Here is a 25,012-nt window from a genome sequence, read left to right as displayed (position 1 = left end):
CACGAAATACGGGCTGCACCATGCAACTCGCGGATTCAACACGGACTGCATCTTTATGCGAATTTACGGTAGTCCATGCCTCCTCCTGTCCCCTATGTTCACGCTAGGAATTGACATGGTGCAATTATATTCTCAGAGCGGCCGCGTGTAAAAAGCATGTGAGAATCACGAACGAAAAAATAAAATTGTGCACGGTATCGTGTTTCGAGGTAACGTGAACGCTCGAATAACGCGAATAAATTCCCCGTAATGTATATATGTACGTACGAGTCGCGGTGCCGATTTACGATCGACGTCATCGCAGTTCCGTACGATAAAAGATCGGCGATCTTATTAATGTAAATTCGAAATGGCCGGTGATAGTCATTTCACGGTAATAGCGGCATCGCGAGATGAAAAGTACAGCGGCAGGCAAGCGTCAGGCAACGTCGAGGGAACGAGTTCGATTCGCAAATGCATAAAGCATGGCAAATCTCGATCGGGAGAACTGCTTAATTAGCGTCTTTTTAAGCGCGGCGTAATCGCCCCTGTCGATCGCTCACACCGTTTATCACGCACGTTTTATCGGAAAACGCAAAAAAATAAAGGAGAGAAAACGCGCGCGAAGGGACGAGATGTGCGCGAGATTATCGGAGGAGAGGAAAGGCACGGTCGCCTTGATAAGAGTTCCACTTTACCAGTTTCCCCTAAGATATGCAGAGGGCCGAAGACCGCTTACTTCAACCACTCTGTCGTGAGGCATAATAAACTCGTTAAGGTCGCTTGACATCATAATCGATAATCGTGCACATAGCTAAGAAGTTTCCGCGCATATATTATACTATAACACATACATACATACATACATACATACATACATACATACATACATACATAACATATATATATAAACATATACTCCTACATCCCTTCCTGTGGAGTTACACTCCTCCAAAAATGGGGGTAAAAATCAGGTTTTTAGTTCTTTCTCAAATTTGAAACAAGTTAAAGAAATGAAATTAAGTGGATATTTTCTACTAGTAAAAAGGTTATTTATTAATATTTTTTTCAGCCTCCCATATTGTTATAAGGAGATGAAACTAGCAACCCCTATACAATTTTTTATTTGAACTTTTTAATGGGCCAGAATATGATCATCTAAAAATATGCATTAAAAAGTTTGATTTATTTAGAAACTTTTTTATTTCTTTTATTTTTTCCATAAAATCAGTAGTTTTCAAGAAAAAGCGAAACTACTCGAATAAATTGCAATCATAAAATAGGTAACAAAAGTGAATCGAAGCGTGTATTCTCTCTACATCCTTCATGTTATTTTTTCAATATCTTTGCAATTATTCAAATTTTGTAGCCTCATAAAATAATGTGATAAATAAATAATCTAATCTAATCTAATTTATTTTATATAAATTTTCTTTCCAGATTCTTTTCTTTCTTCCTCAAAAGTTACTTTCAAAAATAATTTATATGTATAAACTTATAAGTGTTATACAGGGTGTTTTTTAATAAGTGTGAAAAATTTTAGGAGATGATTCTTTGTTGAAAATTAAGAGGGGTTTTTCATATAAACATATACTCCTACATCTCTCCCTGTGGAGTTACACTCCTCCAAAAATAAGGGTAAAATTTTTATTTTTTTCTCAAATTTGGAACAAGTTAAAGAAATGAAATTAGCTGGATATTTTCTACTAGTAAAAAGGTTATTTATTAATATTTTTTTCAGCCTCCCATATTGTTATAAGAGGATGAAACTAGCAACCTCTATTCAATTTTTTATTAGAACTTTTTAATGTTTATATGAAAAGTTCCCCTTAATTTTCGACAAAAAGTCATCTCTAAAATTTTTCGCACTTATTAAGAAGCACCTTATAAGAAACCCCTGTACTCACTCGACTTGAAGGTACTGCTGTCCCAATTCTCAAGTATGCCACGGATCTGAAAGAAAACGAAAGAATACGCTAGAATTAGCTTTTAAAATACAATGACTAACGATATGAGGAAAGAAAAAGATTGAGCATGGGAATCATGTTTAATGTACAACAAAAATTATTAGAGTTCAAGTTGCATAATCGCCGCTTCCCGATTTATTATTTTCGATCTATCACTTTACCTCCATAGTCTTTTCACGTGTTTATATATTTTACATTATTGTAAGAATTATTTTTGCACGTTTACATCGGCATTTAATAACTGCCGCATATTCATCGTAACTATGATTGTAAGAACACTCGAGACATTAAATTTATCATAATTTCCTTAATTAATTATATGCAAAAATAACTGATTAAATATTAATGAGGTCTGCTATAATTAATTTCAATTCCATTTAATATATGGTTTGAGAACATAAAAAAGGCAAAGATTACATGAGAGATAATTTTAATGTCACACTTAATAAAATACACTTAACAAAATAACTTTTTATCACGCCTTCCTTTTTATATTTTACATCAAAAATAATTTTTTCCTATCTATCCCATTTCATTAGTAAGTCTGATAATCTTCTCAACAATTAAAAAATAGGTATCCCACTGATGTCGCGCTCTTCAAGCTCATTCTGATCATGAGAAATATTTATAGCCCAGTGATAAGGTTAAAGAACTTTAAACGAGGTCGAGACATGTCCTCGAGAGAAGCGCATATTTATCCATTGACTTATGACGTAGCATTACACTCAGTCAGACACCGGAGGAGACCCAATATGAATGAGCTTGATAATCCTTAAGTTCTTCTCTATCTACAAAAGCGTCGATAACATTAACAGTAGCAAAGCCAGCGATGTAAATTTCACACATTCGCATAAATCGTTCTTGAATAATAACCATGTATAGATATAGTTGTAGACAAAGGGGGACTCCTTCGACCTTTCGATGCTGCGGATGCGTGACTTTGCGCTAGCGCAATGATAATGAAATGGAAATAAACCGGTCCGCGCGCGGAAAGAATAGCACGATACATCTGGCACGTAGTAATTAATTTCGCCGTAATAAACATGCCGCGCTTCATGAAATTGTATTACACGGTTTTGGAGCAAGAAGCGCCGCGCCGAGAATGAGTTCGTAGTTTTGTCCAAGGCGTACGTTAGGTACGCAAAGGAGAGTGATGGACGGGATGCAACGCTCTCAAGGTTCTTTGATGGCAAGGTCTTCCAGGCCACGCAGGCGGATGGAAATTATCGACAAGAGTCAATCAGCTTGCCTCCGAGCTACGAATACATATCTATCGGAGATACCGTGTAATCACAATAAAACTGCCGCTGCTGCTGCGCGCCGGGTACGAGAGAGCTCAATTCCTAACAACCAATTTGTTCCGGTTTAATTGCTACGTCTTACGTGTGCTATCGCAGAAAAGCAGAGCTCTCCTGGCTTTAACGTAGCGGTCAGGTAACAATTATCGCGATAAATTGTACGCAGATCTCCCGAGTGCACTTCAAATTTCAAAGGAACAAAGTTGCACCACGTTTTCTTCGCACAATGCAGAATGAGAATAAAAGTAGAGAAAAATGAGAGAGAAAGGCACATGTGTCTCATCGCTGGAAATAATCCAGAAGATACACAGTAAAAAATAAAATGTTAATTATAACATTTTTCACATGTCCCAGAAAGTCCACTCTAAATTTAAGATAAAATAATTTATTCGTCGTATGTTACTTATTGACAAACTAAAAATGTTAAATAATTGACACAATACTTTACATTTATTTTTGTTATTGTGACTTTAAGTATAATGTAAAAATAACATGCAAATTAATTAAAAATTACATGAAAAAATAGTTACAATAACTCGTAAGAAATGTTGAGGACATTAACATATAATAGTAATTATTTTAACTTAAATTATTTGTAATAACATTTGATTTTAGTAAATTTGATTATTTCTTATGTCAAAATTCAAGATTATTTGAAGATTCACTTTAACTTTTCTTAGAATATTAAACTGACTTTGAGACATGTTGGTTGTTTAAAATGATTATGTTAAAAATATTCAAAATAATATTCCATTTCTAAGAGACATATACAAAGTGTTAAGTTATGAAGTTGACATAAATGTAACACATGAAAACGTTATAAAAATAATAACATATAAGTTATACGTTAATTTTACATTAAAGTACTAATCAAAACGTGGTAACACAAGAAAATTTTAACATATGGACGCTCAATTTTTTACTGTGTACTTTAGTAGGTGATTCGGGTTAACTTTAAGATTCTATATCAAATAATAAACTCGTATATTTTTATCTTAATGCATAAAACGCATTAAGATGCTGCATTACTTCAATAATCCTATGGAATTAGAAGAACGACACATTGAATCTCTTTATCCTTTATACAACAAACGATAAAACACATTGGATAAAGTAATTTAGGAGAGAAAATTTGAACTTTTTTTTTGTTTCAGAAGAGATTTGTTTTTCCGTATAATTTTAAAACATTAAAATTCTTCAGTAATTTTTAATCTAGTTCTTTATCTAGTTAATAATTGATAATTTCATGATCACATATATATATATCAATCATTATCTGTCTAAACAATTTTTATACATATTTATGTAAATATATACGTTTTTTCCTCAATCTGAATAATAGTTTTATACTACCTCATTATATATTAATTTAAAAAAACCTTATAATTGCCTGAAATATAAAAGAAAATAGTAATTATATATTAAATTGCCTGAGCGATGCTCTTGTAGGAAACCTTTAACATGGAACCTAATTAAAATGCTTATCATAGCAAAGTTTTCTGCAGCGAGAGACGTCACATTCTATGCAACGAATTCTTATCGTGCCATCTCGAATGTGAGTATCACGCGAATATTATGTATCGATAAGTCATTCAACTTGATCCAAGGAAAAAAGAGATGATACCCGGCGTGAAAAAGCCGATGCATGTGTAGGAGCAATGATACGTACGTTGTATCGTCACGTCGTCATGATACGATGCGTCTGCGTGTCGGTGCGTTTCTTATTGTCAGATACGTATCTATGTTAAGCGCACACGCACTATGTGCCTCCATGCATTTATGCATCGCATTATACGTGCCGACGACGAGGATGAATACAGGGTGACCTATTCGTTTTCGAGGCTGTCGAGAGTAGAGGAAGTATCAGTCCCCGGCAGCCATGAATTATGTATGCGTGCACGTTCAGAAATCATCGTGCACCGCATCTTTCGCTCTCGTCGTAATCACAAAAATATATAAAATAGAAAAATAATTAGATAAGGTTGTTATATGCACAATTGCAATTATTCGAAATTACATTAAATACAAAATATAAACGAGAAACACTATCGGAGCATAAAATATTGATTAGACGTAAATTGAATTAATCGATAATTAAATATACATATATATATATATATATATATACACATACGTACGTACGTATGTAATTTACACACACAATATTAATTAAATGATATTAATATATAATTAATTAGAGACAGAAATATATTTGATTATATAGGGTGTTTTTTAATAAGTAAAATTTTAGGAGATGATTCTTTGTCGAAAATTAAGAGGGGTTTTTCATATAAACATATACTCCTACATCCCTCCCTGTGGAGTTATACTCCTCTAAAAATGAGGGTAAAGATTAGGTTTTTATTTTTTTGGTTTTTAGGTTTTTATTATAATTTTGTTTTCGTTCCAATTTTCCCAACATTTACTCTAATTTTATTTTTATTTTAAAATTTAACTTTTCGTAATTCGAAATCTATGCTATTTAGCATCGTACTGTGCACCATAACGTATTTTATTTTTTTTCTTGAAAACTACTGATTTTATGAAAAAAATAAAAGAAATAAAAAAGTTTCTAAATAAATCAAACTTTCTAATGCATATTCTTAGATGATCATATTCCGACCCATTAAAAAGTTCTAATAAAAAATTGAATAGGGGTTGCTAGTTTCATCCCCTTATAACAATACGGGAGGCTGAAAAAAATATTAATAAATAACCTTTTTACTAGTAGAAAATATCCACCTAATTTCATTTCTTTACTAACTTGTTCCAAATTTGAGAAAAAAATAAAAACCTAATTTTTACTCCTATTTTTGAAGGAGTGTAACTCTACAGGGAAGGATGTAGGAGTGTACGTTTATATGAAAAACCCCCCTTAATTTTCGACAAAGAATCATCTCCTAAAATTTTTCGCACTTATTAAGAAACACCCTGTATACATAAATTAAACTACTAATGAAAAACTTGCTCGGTAAGCATGTGCAATTTCGCTTGCGATTAATTTGACCGCGAGACACGTATGAAATTATAATAATCCACAACTTGCAACAATGTCAAACAGATACGAAAGTTGATTTTTCTGTAGCCGACATCTCGCAAAATATAAACGACGAGTTAAACAATGCGTATATGTGTCCATGTGATGCGACTTGACTTTGTCAAAAAATCAAAGTACTTCGCTTTAAAATAAGAAGAAATAAAATATGGGACACCCTGTACGATGAGCAAAGAGGATATAGTCGCAACGTCTCGCGAGCTCTCACCTATCCCTTGATGGACGTTCGATTATCGATAATCTCGGGCGGCATGGATATTACAACGGACATCGCGGCCAATTTTTCGCTCGTGCTGCCTCACTCCGGTCGCGCGAATACGCGAGATGCATTCCTCGGAGGCGGTTTTAATTATACATCGCACGCGCATACTCGTCCCTTCGGCCCTGCCGCCCTTCTAGGACAACGATGGCGACGACGACGACGACGAACGCGAAGGGCGTGCCCAAAAAAAGCAGGTCGAACACTCTGCGCGTTATTAGGTGTCTACTCTATGCGCGTAGGCGTTTATCTCATTATTATTTTATAATTGTCGGATGGTCACCACATTCGTTTTTTTTTTCTACTCCTTCTCTTCTTTTTTCGCGAGATTGACATTCGATAAATGAGATCGAGCGACGCACCTGCAGTACATCGATTTATCAGTTATCGATATGCGACTAAATGTCTCTTCGCGTTTCATTTATGTTAATCGTGTTTTTCACTCCGATATCACCAGAGTAAATTAATCAATTATCACATATATCGTTATGAAAAGCTAAACAACTATTTTTCGAACGTTTTTTACGATATGATGACAAAGAATAATTAATTAATTAATTAAATTTTCAATCATTTTTATCAAATTTTCGATCATTTTTACCGTCTCTAATTAAATAGACTAAAATAAGTTGCTGGTCGTCCTCTTCCTCCCACACACATACACATAACATGAATTAATATTTAAGTTTCCAATCAACTGTGGTCATTGATCATGCGACATAACATCAATTTAATTAATTTCATTTAATTAATTTAATTAATTTCACGGCATCAAGTTTATCATTTAGTATACATATAAATATAATTAAGAATTTACTAAAACATGTAGAACAAAAAAAATATCAGAATACTAATAATAATTTTTCCACGACTGTCGTTTGCAAAAAAAATGTATAGCATTTGTTAATGATTCTATAATCTTTCTCTTTTATTATTAGAAAATCATTGCGATGACTCGGTATTATTTATTCGTGTCGTGAAAGACAAACGCACTCGAGACCGCATTTCTCATCGCACGTGGCCGTCAATTCTCTCGATTCATGACCCAGACTGCGGCACCCACGTGCGGCCGGATGTGCGCCTCCTTGAACCGCTCCACTGCCGAATTAAACGACAACTCTGAGCGATAACGCTGATCTTGGATGCCGTTCGTCATACCGGAGAAAGTAGATTCGCGTATCTCGTATAAGAAAAAAAGAAAACCGTCTCTTTCTCTTTCCGACCATCCGTCGTGTCGCCCGTCCCTTTCCGCGCAACCGATCGACCGCTTTTACTTGCGCTTTAATAATGTTGTAAGGCCGCCTCGCTCGATCTTTCGATCGAAGAGTCGCCCTTCTCCACCCAACGAAGTCTGTCAGGAAGAGCGAGCCGCGATGCGGAAAGCAGCGAGAGAAAACGCGAACGATGATGCACGCGTGACGTATGTACCCGGAATGCAACATGACATGGGCGGCGGAAATCATGTAGATGAAGAATGCATGCAGCACTTCTTGAATTCGCTGCGAGAAGCGAAACTACTCGAATAAATTGCAATCATAAAATAGGTAACAAAAGTGAATCGAAGCGTGTATTTTCTCTACATCCTTCATGTTATTTTTTCAAATTTTCTTTGCAATTATTCAAATTTTGTAGCCTCATAAAATAATGTGATAAATAAATAATCTAATCTAATCTAATTTATTTTATATAAATTTTCTTTCCAGATTCTTTTCTTTCTTCCTCAAAAGTTACTTTCAAAAATAATTTATATGTATAAACTTATAAGTGTTATACAGGGTGTTTTTTAATAAGTGTGAAAAATTTTAGGAGATGATTCTTTGTCGAAAATTAATATGTTTATTTTTCATATAAACATATACTCCTACATCTCTCCCTGTGGAGTTACACTCCTCCAAAAATGAGGGTAAAATTTTTATCTTTTTCTCAAATTTAGAACAAGTTAAAGAAATGAAATTAGCTGGATATTTTCTACTAGTAAAAAGGTTATTTATTAATATTTTTTTCAGCCTCCCGTATTGTTATAAGGGGATGAAACTAGCAACCCCTATTCAATTTTTTATTAAAACTTTTTAATGGGCCGGAACATGATCATCTAAAAATATGCATTAAAAGGTTTGATTTATTTAGAAACTTTTTTACTTGTTTTATTTTTTTCATAAAATCAGTAGTTTTCAAGAAAAAAAATAAAATACGTTATCGTGCACAGCATGATGCTAAATAGCATAGGTTTCGAATTACGAGAAGTTAAATTTTAAAATAAAAATAAAATTAGAGTAAATGTTGGAGAAATTGGAACAAAAACAAAATTATAATAAAAATCTAAAAACCTAATCTTTATCATCTCCTAAAATTTTTCGCTTTTTAAGAAACACCCTATATATTGTAAGAGTAACAAGTGGAATATTGAAAACTATATGTCGCGAAATCCATCCCTCTATTCGCCCTTAGAAACATCGTTCCGCCGCCAATGTGAGTGCGAATTCCGCAAAGGATTATCGCGAGCGCAATGTTCGAGCACATACAATGGAAACATGGGCGTGTGCAACCGATGCCATCCATATTGTCGGCGATTATTAAACGCACTGAGCTACTTTGTAGTGGCTGCGTGAGTTTTTTATCGAACTCGCATATCTTGAAAAATCTCCGTGTGTAGCAAAATGCCTAGAAACGAAAAGGATTCATAAAATGCTACATGCTACAAAAATAGATCTACATACAAAACTTTCGATGATTTATGACGATACATTAATAATCTATTAATAACGATACATTAATAATATATGCAAACATCGATGTAGAGAAATTTCCGAGAAAGTAAAGATTTATAGATTTAAGCAATAATATATTTTTTGCTACATCATTTAATAGAATTTTATCTCGAATTTATTCCGATTCCGATATACGAATTTTTGCATAATGGAGTTGTATTGTATCGTATAAAGCGACCATAAATCTTTTTCGGGTTGAAAAAAATCTATTCTCTAGACATGTAGAAAGAATGCCAGAGTGTCACGTCCGGGGAAGAGCAGTGGTGGGCTTATCGTGGGACGCTGCGAAACTATATGTCATGAGAGTAATCGTTAGTGAGGTTGTCGACTTTATTCAGATCGAAAGAAGAGAGGAGAGGCTTCCACCTCCTTCTTCCTCTCACACACACGAAATACGTGAGCGTCTGTATACCACGAAACGCACTTTCTCCTGTCTCGGATTAAAGCGCGCCGCGCCGGTGAGAACGTTTGATCGCAATTTCCTAGGGCGTTTGTCGAGAGAGGTCGCGGATTTGATTAATGCGCCTAGAATCGACCAGACATATTCTGTCTGGTCGATCAGCATTCGTCAGTTAAATTTCGCTAATGTAGGGCCCCGAGCGCAAAAAATAGATGAGCAAAAATTCTCAGTCTAAATTTAGATTATTAGATAAATGAGAGATATTTTTAAACCGTATCATTAACAAAACTGACATTAAAAAAATAAACGCAAAAGAGAGAGAATAAGAATATAAAAAAATTAATTCTACAAATAAACATCTTTTTTTCTTTTCTTTGGAGAAAGGAATTTCCAAAAATTCGGGAAAGAGTCAGAGAGATCCTACTCCTCCTATAATGTTCTTACAGATGAGTGAAGAAATCAAGATTATGCCTACAGTTGCATCATGTGTCCAGACGATTAGTCGCACGTGGCAAAGTAATCTCTCGTTTTATGAATTATTCGACTGCCACGTAGGGCCATTACGTAGCGCGGCGTGCCTCTCATGAAAATTCTTATTCTTTGGTGGTCTTGTTCGAGCGTAAGCGAGCTTCACGAAAGCAGCTTTCGTTCACCGAACGGAACGTGCGATGTTGTGAAAGACCAAGTCTACGTATATTGGACTAACTGTACCTAACTCGCTGCAGAATATCGTCGTCGCGGTTCTTTATACCTCACGCAACGCGATTCAATCCGCAAATTGCATTCGCTTTGCGATCCTAGGATGTTAGAGAGCAACGAAACGCTTGTTGTAATTTCGGGAATTTTTCGAGTAATTCTCTTTCGAGATATTAAAATTTTAATGAAATAATTATTGGAACAATTATTGGAATAATAATTGGAATTTTGTTAGCAATATAATATTCAAAAATTTACTCTTTTATGCGACTCCTAAAAATTGCATCTGACAGTTGATTAAATACACCTTAACTTTTTGTAAGAGAGTTTGTGGAAAAAATAATTTCTTACTCCTTTTTTTTTCGAGCCCTAACAGTTTCTAAGAAGAAGGAACGAAAAATATAAAATAATTCATTTTTCATCCTTCCCAAGGTTTTGTCCTATAAAGAATTAAAAAGAAATTTTAGCGACTCGGCAAAAATGATAAGAATAGCCCCATTAGCAATCGGACATGGACAAGTCGTCAAATAAAGGACATTTATCATTTTTTCGATACTGTCGTCGCGTATTCTCCGTTAGCTCTCCAACTTCGTCCTCGGTGGTGAAGGCACGTTAAAAATAAATGTCGTCGCTAAAAGGCGCGGTTCCAAGATGCGATTAACCCCTCTACTGGAGCGACAAATTTTTTTTATATTTCTTATCCGGTTTTTTTCTTTCTCCGCTTAAAATTCCCTCCTCCCGCCTCTCGTTTCCTTATATTTCCGCACTAAAAGCTATGCAGGTTCATATCATGATACGTATAATCTAGTGATGGAATTTCTTTGTCGGTTCAAAGACCAACAAACTGAGCGAAAGTAAAAGGCTACGTTATTAAATTTTCTATCTTCTTTGATTGGCGACTGACATGATATATATCTTCGCACATGATCGGATGATCTTACATGTTTGACTCATTTAAAAAATTGAGAAATTAAAAAAATTTAATTTACATTTTAAAAAATTGAGAAATTAATAGTAAGAAGATCATTGTAGATTCATATTAAGCGTTCATAATTTCTGAACTGTAAACTACAACTTGACAATATCTTTGCTATCTGTCTCGCTCAGTCAATGCGTGTCATTGGCGGTAAGAAGATGACAGTTTCATCGGACGTGTCTTTTCCAATCTACGTTAATTATCAGCGATTATATCATTAACCTCGAGACATGACAAAAATAACGGTGAGACTAATAAACGAGAATCGACAGAGAATATCTGTTATATTTAATATCCATTAACATATAAGTTAATTTAAATCTATATTTTTTGATAAAGTATTTTTGATACAATGTGTTCACAAAACAAGAAATAATCATGATAAAGTCGGGAAAAGTAGAGATATGTAAATATAATTTCTTAAACGTTCAAAAATATAAAACAATGTATTTTTAAAAATTGTGTTCAAAGTTAAAGAGATTTGTTGTCGAGTCTGTTCTTTTAAACCAAATAGAAATTTAATTCCACGAAATATCTGTCCATTTGTTCTCTTCCAGCTATATGAGACCCTTGACGATGAAATCGAAACCATTCCCAACAATCCGGTATTCCTGTTCACTTTCCCGATGAACGCCAACGACGATCATCCACTTTCTTAAAGCATGTCCGACCCTTTTTTTCCTCTCGCGTCGCCATAGTTGCTCCACTTTCCACTTCACCTTCTCTTTTTTTTTACAAACGGAAAACGTGCAAAAAAAACGGAACCGGTTGCAATAAATGTCACTCTAATGCGAATAAAATTGCACCTGTTTATAACTCATAATCTACTTGATTTCTCAAAATCGAAAATAAATATTGCGCGTATTTCAACTCGATCATTATTTGTACGTACTTTATAATTTTGCGAGATATAAACACTACCATTAAATATCACTTCTCACAAATGTCCATTTGATTGGATATGATACTTTTTGCTTTTAGAATCTCCCATCATAATTTCGTGAATTAAAGTACTCAAATTATGAGAAAATGACAGAGCCTGAGAAAACAATAAGATGTTTACTCCAACGATTTTTAAATTTATATTGGCGCAAACATATGCACGGTCAATGATGAAATAAATGCTTAAATTGATCAATGAAGATTTGATGATCTTCAACAGATACTTGCGATGTGTTTTGATTGAAAGATGTAACCGTGATTGAATCAGAAGAAATTGGATCATTTAATGTGGCATTGACGAGGAATGAGCGTTTTAGATACCGCTAATTCATTAGTGCTCCAAAGAGAAAAGTGAGTTGATTCCCTACCATAAATGAAATGGAGAGACAAATCAAGGCTCGATGAGATCGATCAGCGATTGGAACATTGGCGATTCGCCCTTTTGCTACGTGTACGATTCCCGAAACACGCGAATCTGTCGGTCGGCTCTCACCGCAATCTTCTGACAACGGGTCGTAAGAAGAGCGATCCGGGTAAAACGCGTCATCGCGCTCGGCGCAAAACCCGCCGGTTTCAGGTGCAGCTTTCACATTCTCGGGCGTCTCGACACCGACGAGAAGGCATTGCCCTACAGGTGCGATGCTCGTCCACCTTCAATCGGCCCGACCCGACGCGACTGACGCGACGATGATGCGTGCAAATTTTTCGGCTTGCTTATTTTCGTGAACTTTTACGTTCGATTTCACCAGTTTTCCACGCGAGGCATGGACCATTCGTTAGATTCTCAAACAATTTGCCTCATCAAATAATAAGTTCATTCCTCATTTTAATCGCCATTTTAAAACATTTTTAAAATTTTTCTTCTCCCTTCCTAAAAAATTATTAAGAAAGAGAAGATTGTTAATTTAATATCATCCCATTCCGAGGAAGAAAATCAATGTGTAACTTGAAAAAAATATATTTGATTTTTTATTCTAAAATATTTAATTTTCTAAAATATCTAAATATTTAATTTTTATTCTAAAACTAGCTATATTTAACATTTTTATTTACCAACATCATAAGAAATATCAAATTGTTTAAAAACAAGCTTATTAAGCACCCCTCCTTCTTATCGAGATATCGATTTTAGAGTTCAAAGGGTTAATACGTAAATTGTAATAGTAGTATTGACGTGGTACTAACTCAGACTGAATTTTACCTACTTATATGTTCGGATATGCGATGTGAGCAGATAGAACGTGCGAAACGTGGAACGCGCATCGCGGCGCGACGGCAATCGAGGCAATTAATCTCCACCCAACCACATAATCTGCTGAAATTACGATTCCCAGGCGAATTAATTATCGTCGCCGCGGTAAATAAGGTAATCGCCGCGCGCTGACAAAAATACACGGGCGACACAGAAGGGCGTTGGTCTTCCTCGCGTCGCATTCTCGCGCAAATGCAGCAATGCATCGCAGGTGCATCGCATAGAAGCCGCCGCGTACTTTTCTCCGTTGCATCATCGCGGCCGACCACGACTATCGTCGTCGCAAGAACGTAATTTACGATGGCGATGCAACCAGCGACAACACGAAGCGAGGAGTACCATGTTGATTCTTTCCTCCCCTTTCTCTTCCTTCAAAATTCTGAACTCGCCAATCAAAATAATAGGGATGCCGAATACGAAAAAAACCCGTTGAAGTTTCTTCAACGGAGAGCTAACGAAACTTTAGACCACTTTTGTTGAGAGTCTCTTCGGAAGATCGTTATCAAATTTCTTAAGTCTTGCATATTGCTTCTATTTGTCGAGAAGAATTATTTGAAGTTTTTTTTAACGAAGATTAATCTTTCCTAACACTATAATAATAAAACTTAGTTTATTGAAGAAATTTGTAATCTCTCTTTATATTTATAGAAAAATTAATTTTATCGATATAATTTTATTACAAAAATTTGCATCCTCTTTTTAATGAAATATGTTCAATAAGTAGAAAGATTATTTCACTAATGTAAGCGCAAAAAAATTTACGAAACAATTTTGAAAAATTCATCGAACGTTTACCTCGATATCATAATATCATGAAAAATTGGAGAAGCGCACAACATGGGAGCACCGTTCTCTCGCCAACAATTTTTTTCCTCAAAGAATTTTCTTGAAACCACTGAAGAGATAAATAAAGCAGAGACGCTTCTGTTATTTTCGTGCAGGAGAAAAAAGGCTGAAGGAAGAGAAGAGAAGAGAAGAGAAAATTGAAAGAGATAAAGAGACAGATATACATCTCCAGGTGCGCGATTGCTTCTAATTGCCCGCTCGATGGTTCCAAAGTGAAATTGCAGCAACGTAGACCACGCGAGGAGGAGGAGGTGCACGGGGTCGAATAAAAAGAGCGCGCCGTGAAAAAACATGCGACGTGTACACGACGAAGATGGGGAAGATCGGTCATGATATTCTCCTCCTCCGGGACGATCCCGAGCGTTTTCACTAATTAACCTGCGGTCCGCGACGCCGCAACGCGCGCTTTTGTATCGCGCCGAGAAACCCGCATTACCTTCTTTATGGCGCTAAAATTCGGTAAACGCTCTGCGGTAAATCTTCACGCGAAATACAAGGCACGGCTTGTAATTCCTTCGACCAGAGATAAACCAGTTTCATCCGTACGGGACTGGCATTTTTCTCCGAAGCTCAATCGAGTTATAGTCGAGCTTTATTACACAAGTCTCATGATTGTTCGCTGATTGGATAATGTTACTGCTTTGCTTTGATTTAAGAAAAAACTTTATGTTGAATTTAATTAATTTAATATGAAGTATAATGATTTTTTTTTACATGAAAAAAATGTCGTGCGGGTTTCCCTTAGAAAAATATATAGCTTTCTTCTTCTGAAAGGAAATTGATCAATCACGTTGAGAATAAAGTATAATATTTATTCCATTGGACAGATTTTTTTTTTCTCAAAATTATCATCTTCGCGAATTATGGTCAACGATGGCTGATAAAAGTAACCATTTTGCGCGCTTATTAAAATAAAATGTAAATCGTACCGCATCGGATCAAGGTCTACCGTCGCCGCTCCGCTTAAAACGTCAGTCCGGCCAGTCGGAACGAAAATAAAATATAAATGTAAGAGAGATCATAAGTCGCTACAATTAATATCCAACGGCCTGCAATAACCTTTCTCTCGATACAGGATCCCCGAACATGAATACGATTTACCGCGAGGAGAGAAAGGGAGAGAGAGACAGAGAGAGACAATGATAGGGGGAAGGAGAGGAGAAAGAGAGAGAGAGAGAGAAAGAATGGCAGAGAGAGAGTACGAGAACCCGATTTTTGCGACGTTTTTGCCGCACGGCAACTTTGTTATTGATGATCGCGCGATGTTGAGTGCACAGAATAAAGAAGGTGGGCGTTTCCACCCTCGGTTATTTCGCCTCGCGAATCCCGCGCAACGATCTCCGCGCCGCGAACATTTTTCACTTTACGAGGCTGTTGCTTGCGAGGCGCAGCCTCAGAGGTAGTAACGTCGCCGCGATTCGAAGCCCGTACCGCCGCTCGTCGTCGTCTTGTAAAAGTCAATATTTATGAGGGTGCTAACCACCGTCATCGCTCATCCTGACTCGTTAACCGGCTCTTCGTCCTCTTTCCTTCCCACCCCCGCGCGGCTTTGTGTTTACATCCGAAGGACAGACATCCTCTCTTTATTGTCAGCCCTAAAGAAAACATGTCCACACGTGGCTGGATTCTGCTGCCGTTGCCGCTGCTGAATGCGACTCGATAGTGAGAGAGTAAGAGCAAGGGTATCGCTTTATCGTTACTACGGCGCTGGCGAATGTTTTCTTTGCAAAACGTATTAAATACTAATTGATAACTTTACGATTTACTTGATTACTTGTCGTTTTAAAATTTCGTGGAAATTTTATAATTAGTCGAACATACGTGGAATTTTTATAATATTTGGAATTTTTTCCTAAAAAATTATATGATTCAGATCTATACATTTAATTGCAATTGAATGATTTTATAAAAATAACAATCAATTATATATATACGTTAATAAATACTTTGATCATATTGAAATTATTTATTTGTTAATTAAATTTATTTGATTAACATAATTACATTAATATTAATTAAATTAATTAGTATATTATTGAAATTTTATATATATATATATATATATATATATATATATATATATATATTATTCCTATTACGTGCACCTATTTAATGCTAATTAATTCAATGTTCGAAAAACTCGTGCAATCGCGTTTCAGAAATCCTTTCTCTTTAAACAAAAATGAAAGTGAAACTAATTGTATGAGCAATATTTGTTAACTTTAGTACTGATCGAAATAAATAATAACTTAAAATGCTAAAAAATAAAAAGTAGCAAAAATTTTTGTATAAAACAGAACGAGAAATTTCTAATTATATAAATGTTATAATTTTAATCTTATAAGAAACAGATATAAAAAAATATATAAATAAAAAATTCTATAAACAAACAATTGTAAATTTATTTCATGCAATTATCATCAATCATAATAAAAGTAATATTTACTTTTATATTGTTTTACAATAATTATCTTCAGGGTTTTACATGTGTTTTTATTTTATGTTGCAAAAATGATTTTCCCTATCTTTCTATTTTGTAAAAAAAAAAATCAGATAAAGCTTAATAATCCTAGATTAGTAATGGTAATTCTATTATAACTATCTGCAATTTCAATATTTTGTATTTCATGTCACACATTTAATGCTATGACCTAAACTATAACATTCTGATTTCAGATATTATCTACTTAATTTTCAACTCAAATTCACAAAAGAAAAAATATTAAAAATTTTATCATGATAAAATATATGACATAAATGGACTTCGTTGTTATACATGTATTTATTATTCATCACTATAGTAATCTTGACATCTAATCTACATCGTTATTGATAATGCAATATAACAAACATGAACAGAACAATTATTAGTATTTAAGTAACTGTGTATATTTCCGATTAATTATAACATGGCATGACTGTTGACAATTATGATTAATGAATTCAACGTTTCTTCTCAAATTTAAAACATTTTGTTACATGCTTATGTTAGATTAATAATCACTTGCGTAAAGCGATAAAATTCTCATCTTTGTATTCTTATACACAATATAGAAATTCACACATATATAAATAAATGTATGTGTATAGTTTCATCATATATCAAACAACGTCACTTCTATATAATTCTCTCTCTCTCTCTCTCTCTCTCTCTCTCTCTCTCTCTCTCTTTCAATTATAATTATTATATTGTAATTAATATATTGTATCCAAATATCTTTTATACAAATCTAGAACATGAATATAAAAGTTGAAAGAATATATATATATATATACACATCACAGAGCAGTGAAGAGGAAAGTCTCCTTTTTTATCATTTTTATTTCTTTTTATGTTTACTTATTATACATATATTTACTCTTCTTGCAAAAAATTAAATAATATATCGCAGATATGTTACTTATTTTTATGTAATATATATCGAGATTAATATATAACTTTTTATATCTTTTAAAACAGACAAGATAAAACAATTATAATAATTAAAATTGCAAAACGTAGATTTGATAAATAAGTATACATTAACGAATAAATTAGAGAGACAAGAAATAGAAGAAACAAAGGGACAAAAAGAAAGAAAATATATGAAAATGAGAATGAGACGAAAGAATATCCAGAAAATATAAGTTATTTAATAAAGATGGAAAAGGTAATCTATAATTATAGACTATAATGTTATTGTGCTGGATGCGATTACAAAAGCAATAAAGTACAGTGTTAATCGCTATTATATAAGGATGCAAAATTATCTCTATTAAACAATATAAAAAAGATTATATATTAATCTCGGTACATGTTGCATAAAAATAAGTGAAATATTTGCGATGTATCATTATTTTTATGCAAGAAGAATAATCATATATAAAAAGAAAAAAATTATATACATATAATTATATTGATTTATCAAATAATTAATTATTATAATTGAAATTAAAATATTTAGCTAATTTTATGTAAATTTTAATAAAATCTTTGATAATGTATAATTATAATTAATAATATGTAAGCGAGCAAAGAGAATACAATATGATATACAATATGGTATAGGACAAGAAATTGATTCAGTGGGTGAGTGACCCCTATTAAGTTAGCCCCCCCACCAGCTCAAAATAAGTTCTAACCTAACTTAAAATTAGGTGCTAATTAGGTGCCAAAGTAAAAAATTAGGTGCTCATACCGTTTAGCAGAAAATTAAATTCACAATGGGTGGGGCTGACTTAATATTAAGTTGGCCCCCCCGTCTAAAAAAATATATAAATAATAAAGTTATAAAAAACCAAATACGTAATAATTAGGTGCTAATTAGGTGCTCTCAGAAACTGTTAAGATATTTTTAAAATATATTTTTTTATACCACTTTATTCTTGTACAGCGATAAATGCGATCGACATTCAAATCGAAAATTGTGTAAAATGGTACGAGCACCTAATTCGGCGTTTATATATCTTAACGTAATATTAAATAACCAATATTTTCATACCAATAACTTTCGAGCCTAATTTTTTAACAGGACTTTACTCTTTGTCCGACCATACCCGTGACCGGCATTTAAGTCCGAATATCTATCAAACCGAACGAGCACCTAATTCGGCGTTTAGATATCTTAACATAATATTAATTAACGAGTATTTTGATACCAATAACTTTCGAGCACCTAATTTTTTAAAAGGACTTTACTCTTGTACGGCGGTAGGCGCGACCGATGTTTAAGTCCGAATATCTATCAAACCGAACGAGCACCTAATTCGGCGTTTAGATATCCTAACGTAATATTAAATAACGAATATTTTCATACCAATAACTTTCGAGCACCTAATTTTTTAACAGGACTTTACTCTTGGTCCAACCATAGCCGTGACCGACATTTAAGTCCGAATATCTATCAAACCGAACGAGCACCTAATTTGGCGTTTAGATATCCTAACATAATATTAATTAACTAGTACTTTGATGCCAATAACTTTCGAGCACCTAATTTTTTAAAAGAACTTTACTCTTGTACCGAGCATACCCGTGATCGACATTTAAGTCCGAATATCTATCAAACCGAACGAGCACCTAATTCGGCGTTTAGATATCCTAACATAATATTAAATAACCAATATTTTCATACCAATATCTTTCGAGCACCTAATTTTTTAACAGGCCTTTACTCTTGTACCAAATATACCCGTGACCGATTTTTAAGTCCGAATATCTGTCAAACCGAATGAGCATCTAATTGGGCGTTTACATATCTTAAATATTTGTTTATTAATATTACGTTAGGATATCTAAACGCCGAATTAGGTGCTCGTTCGGTTTAATAGATATTCGGACTTAAATGTCGGTCACGGGTATGGTCGGACCAAGAGTAAAGTCCTGTTAAAAAATTAGGTGCTCGAAAGATATTGGTATGAAAATATTCGTTTTTTAATATTATGTTAGAATATCTAAACGCCGAATTAGGTGCTCGCTCTATTTGACAGATATTCGTACTTAAATGTCGGTCACGGGTATGCTCGGTACAAGAGTAAAGTCCTGTTAAAAAATTAGGTGTTCGAAAGTTATTGGTATGAAAATATTCGTTATTTAATATTACGTTAAGATATATAAACGCCGAATTAGGTGATCGTACCATTTTACATAATTTTCGATTTGAATGTCGATCGCGTTTATTGCTGTACAAGAATAAAGTGGTATAAAAAAAATATATTTTAAAAATATCTTAACAGTTTCTGAGAGCACCTAATTAGCACCTAATTATTACGTATTTGTTTTTTTTTATAACTTTATTATTTATATATTTTTTTATATGGGGGGGGGGCCAACTTAATGTTAAGTCAGCCCCACCCATTGTGAATTTAATTTTCTGCTAAACGGTATGAGCACCTAATTTTTTACTTTGGCACCTAATTAGCACCTAATTAGCACCTAATTTTAAGTTAGGTTAGAACTTATTTTGAGGTGGTGAGGGGGGCTAACTTAATAGGGGTGGCAGACCCGTTGTCAGCTGAAAGGAAAGGTCCTAGGATCGAGTCCCGGTAAGGAGACATTTGGTGTGTCCTTATTTAGTGGCGATTAACTGTATAGTAATATAATATATCGCTGATAAGCGAATACAATCTCTAGCACAATCAGAGCCCAGATTGAAGCCGAAGAGTATGTGAAAATATAAATTTACATTCTGTTTCTGCGACTTGAAGCAATTTCTTATTTGGTGTATAATCAGTCACTTTATAAACATAAAAGTTGATTACACACCATAATACGATATTGCTTCAAGTCGCAGAAATAGAATTTAAATTTATGTTTTCACTCATGTACTCTTCGGCTTCAACTGTTGATACGTACTTGGATTATGGATTAAACCAAATAATCAAACAATAAAAATGTAAGATATATAATTTAAGTAGATATACTTTATTATTTTTATATAACTTTAAATTATATACTTTTATCTTTTCTAATTTTTTCTAATTTATATAAATATATTATCTTTTCTAATTTATAAATTTCAATTTTATTATAATACTTTATTTCTATATTATATTTTTATTTTAAATAGGATAATTATATATACATTAACGCGTAATCGTACTTGTTTTCCTCGTTACTGTATATACGCTTTTCTCGATTGTGGTTTCCATATTAAAACATTGATACTCTCCAAATAGTAGACGAATAAAAATGAACTGAAATGATTTTACATTTAATTTCAAATATGAGAATAAATATTTTACTATTATTGGTATTTCTATTCTCGTTTAATTTTATGAAAATGTTTATCAAAAAACTTTAATTAAAAAAAATTTCACTACTTTTTAAAAGTATTTAATATTAAAATTTATCAAAAAATCGAATAAGGAAAAAGAGAAAGGTAAATCATAAAAAGAAGACAATTTATGTTATTTGTTCAGATTTATGGTAGTTATGAGTTAACATTCGATCATTTAATATTTATCGTATTCTCTCTTTCTCTCTTTTTTTTTCTTGAAAAAGCTACAGTAGTTCGCGCTATTATAATTATGATAGAGAGAGCAAGATGTATTGTTTCACATAGAAACAACAAGTGTGAGTCAACAGGCGTATTACAGGTGTGCAAAGTCGGTTCACGTGTCGCCATCTTTCATTGAACTGCTCAACGTGCTTTCGTTCATGTCTGGAGAACCCGTCGATAATAATGCAGTAACGTATAATATAAAACATAGAGACAATCATCCTCATTTATTTTTTATATAATTTGGAAAAATATTCTTTGTCAAAATATAAAAATATAAAAAGTGGTGAGTTGATCATCATAATTTAATTTTCATATCAAAGCTGTTATAACTTCGTATAAAATTCAATATATCGAATTTATGACGCACAATTTTTGTTAGCATAATTATGTTATTGACTTACCCTTTGGCAGTGTTCCGCACTGACCCGCGATAGATCTGCGAGGGGTTGAAAGATAACATCGTGAAATTCGGGGTAACTTCGTGCCAACGGACGTGCATACAATTCTTTGGCACTGCACAATATTTCATGATATTCTTCTTCCGCATGTAACAACTTCTCTGTGGCTCTGTACCTGCGATCTGTATCTGTCAAATAATATTTTCATATTTTATTTCCATGTTTCAATAATAGCACAAAGCTTACAATTAATTACAATTTTTTTTGCATTAAAAAACAGAATTTTGTCATACATTTGTATATAAAAAAAAATATATATATATATATGTATATAAATCAATGTTTTTTTTATATAAGAAATGTAAAATAAAATTTTATGATTCTTAACTTCAAGAAATTATAAAAATTATAATTGAATGAATTTTCCATTATAAATGATACATTTTCTTTTAGGATTATAACTAAATGAATTTTATATTATATAAAAAATAATTTTTTTCTTAGATTTGTAATTTAATAAAATTTAATTTCTCTCGTTTTATTCTAGATAATTCCTCAAAATAAAAATAAAATTTTTATAAAAATGAAAAAAAAACAGAAAAAGAGATTAATTACCTCCAATTACATTGTATTGTCGGGCGAAATCCTCGATAAGTAAAATTTCGCCGTGTAAAAGAGCTACATCGGCTGCAGGATCAACCTCGGCCCTCGAGCCTGCAAGCAGCAATCGAGGCCTGCATACTCGATATTTCAAAAGTACCGGGGCGACCACGGAAGAAATAGCTCCGGGCGATGAGGCTGATAACTAAAACAGATAATAAAAAAACTATATTATCGCACAAGAACCACCATCAATCGCTTTCGAATCAAATAATCGGCTTATAAGAATCAAAGAATCATGCATAATTCACAAATAAAAATTTTCGTATTGGATTATGTTGTATAAAAGTTGTATAAAAGTTGTTATAAGCATTTTCCATAAATGATTTTTAAAAATATATTCTAATAATTATGAATTAAACTTTGTGCAGTTAGATATTTTAAAAATGTTGACATCATTGACAGGTTTATATAAGTAGTAAGACTATGAGGTTTCTAACGCAGGGGCTCCGAGGGGGGGTGAGGGGCGAGGGGGAACCGCGGGGGGGGGGGGTGACGTCACGGGGGGGGTGACGTCACGCGGGGTGACGTCACGCGGGGGGGGGGTGACGTCACGTGCGGGGGATGATGACGTCACGCGGGGGGGGGGTGACGTCACGTGCGGGGGATGATGACGTCACGCGGGGGATGATGACGTCACGTGCGGGGGATGATGATGTCACGCGGAGATGATGACGTCACGCGGGGGATGATGACGTCACGCGGAGATGATGACGTCACGCGGGGGATGATGACATCACGCGGGGGATGATGACGTCACGCGATGGATGAGGGGGTCCGCGCGGGTAGGGGGGATCCGCGGCGCGAGCGATGGACGAGGGGGTCCGCGCGGGTAGGGGGGATCCGCGGCGCGAGCGATGGACGAGGGGGTCCGCGCGGGTAGGGGGGATCCGCGGCGCGAGCGATGGACGAGGGGGTCCGCGCGGGTAGGGGGGATCCGCGGCGCGAGCGATGGACGAGGGGGTCCGCGCGGGTAGGGGGGATCCGCGGCGCGAGCGATGGACGAGGGGGTCCGCGCGGGTGGGGGGGACGGGTGTGAGAAGAATAGCGCTACGTGTGGGAAAAGGATAGCGTAAAGTGTGTGAAGAGGACAGTGCGACAAGGATGACACGTGACATCATCAACATGTGACAAGGATGGCGTCAACGTGGGACAAGGACGACGCATTATAAGATGCCACATAGGTGGGAGCAGGACGACGCAAAGGTAAGTGAGTGATAGCGACGAGCTTGTGAATGAGAGAGAACGATAATAGCGCGAAGAGAACGCATACGAAAGAGAACTATAATATCGCGAGAACAACGTGTGCGAGAGAGAACGATAATAGCTAAGATAACGCGTGCGAGCGAGAACGAAGATATCGCGAGACTTACAACTAACGCGAGACTTATTGTTAGAACGATAGCGCGTACGAAAGAGAGAGAGAGAGAACGATATTGCTATACTTACAACTAGCGCAAGAGAGACGCAAGGGATGGGAACGCAAGGAGAGGCGCGTAAATAAATACATTTCTTTTCAATACTAAATATAACATTTATTTTAAAATGTGTGCGTGTATTATACAATTTGTGTGTGTGTGTGTGTGTGTGTGTGTGTGTGTGTGTGTGTGTGTGTGTCTAATAAAATAATAATATAATAATATAAAATTTAAAATTTAAAAAAAAATAATAATAATATAATAATAAAATAATAAGAATAATATATTTGGGGGGAGTGCGCCGGGCTAAGGAGGAGGCCGCTCCTAGAATGCTAAGGGGTCGATGTGCCGGGCTGAGTGGAGCCGCTCCTGGAACAGAAAAAGACATTTGAATAGTTTTTAATAATTTATTTTAGAACTTTTGATATATTATAAATTGAAAGTTACTTACAAATTATGTTTCTTGAAAGAAGAGTTCGTTACGCGTCGCCGAATTTTCGCTCTGAGTAGGCAGCATGTAATAAGGTTCCAGCAACTCCTCTCGTTGCTCTTCTATACTAGGAGGTTCAGATGGTAAAAAATGTATCTTCCATATTTCCATTCGGTCAGTATTATATACTATGATGGACATATTATCTACATCATATCCTTGTCTCTTGAGGGTACGGAACGTATGACAATATTCCTGGTAACAATCCTTGCAGTCTAGGACAGATCTTATCACCGTTACCTCCGTGCCGCAGTGACAGCACCTAAACGGTGTAAACGGTCCCTCGAAGAACCCGTGGAAATAATTATGTTTTAATGCATAATTTCGATAAAATCCGTACCGACAATCCTTGCAGTAGTGTCGGTTTCGACGTTGGTAGGATTCGGTCCAGAAACATTTTGCAATGTGTATTCTCGGGAGATCAGAGTAAAAGCGAGGATCGGACCTCGGTTTGTATGGTTTAGGAATACACATAATTTTGTTCACTTTTCTTCCTCACACACTCTCCACAACTTTGTGACAAGCACAGAACAACGAAAGAAATAATATTCTAATGTCGCAGGCTCCTCTTCATTATATATCTTTTAATATCTTTTGTCTCATTCCAACTAGAGCATCACGTCTC

The 25,012-nt window shown here is 34.7% G+C and overlaps 1 protein-coding gene across 2 annotated transcripts in view; it reads right to left on the bottom strand.

The window, feature by feature from the left end:
- Window positions 1-25,012, bottom strand: part of LOC145971209 (rho GTPase-activating protein 20) — a 266,316-nt gene that overhangs the window by 176,362 nt on the left and 64,942 nt on the right. For both annotated transcript variants that reach the window (XM_083098622.1, XM_083098621.1), the window contains exons 2-4: window positions 22,435-22,624; window positions 21,823-22,007; window positions 1,887-1,932 (exon numbers count right to left, since the gene is read on the bottom strand). In XM_083098622.1, the coding sequence (XP_082954748.1) occupies window positions 1,887-1,932; window positions 21,823-22,007; window positions 22,435-22,624 (421 nt within the window). The remainder of the gene's footprint in view (window positions 1-1,886; window positions 1,933-21,822; window positions 22,008-22,434; window positions 22,625-25,012) is intronic.

The sequence above is a fragment of the Camponotus vicinus genome, unplaced genomic scaffold, assembly GCF_025532165.1.
Source record: "Camponotus vicinus isolate PSW18456_S1 unplaced genomic scaffold, iyCamVici1.0 SCAF_4, whole genome shotgun sequence".
NCBI classification, from domain to species: Eukaryota; Metazoa; Arthropoda; class Insecta; order Hymenoptera; family Formicidae; genus Camponotus; species Camponotus vicinus.
Note: the sequence above shows the minus strand (reverse complement) of the source record. Positions and strands in the feature narration are given on the sequence as shown.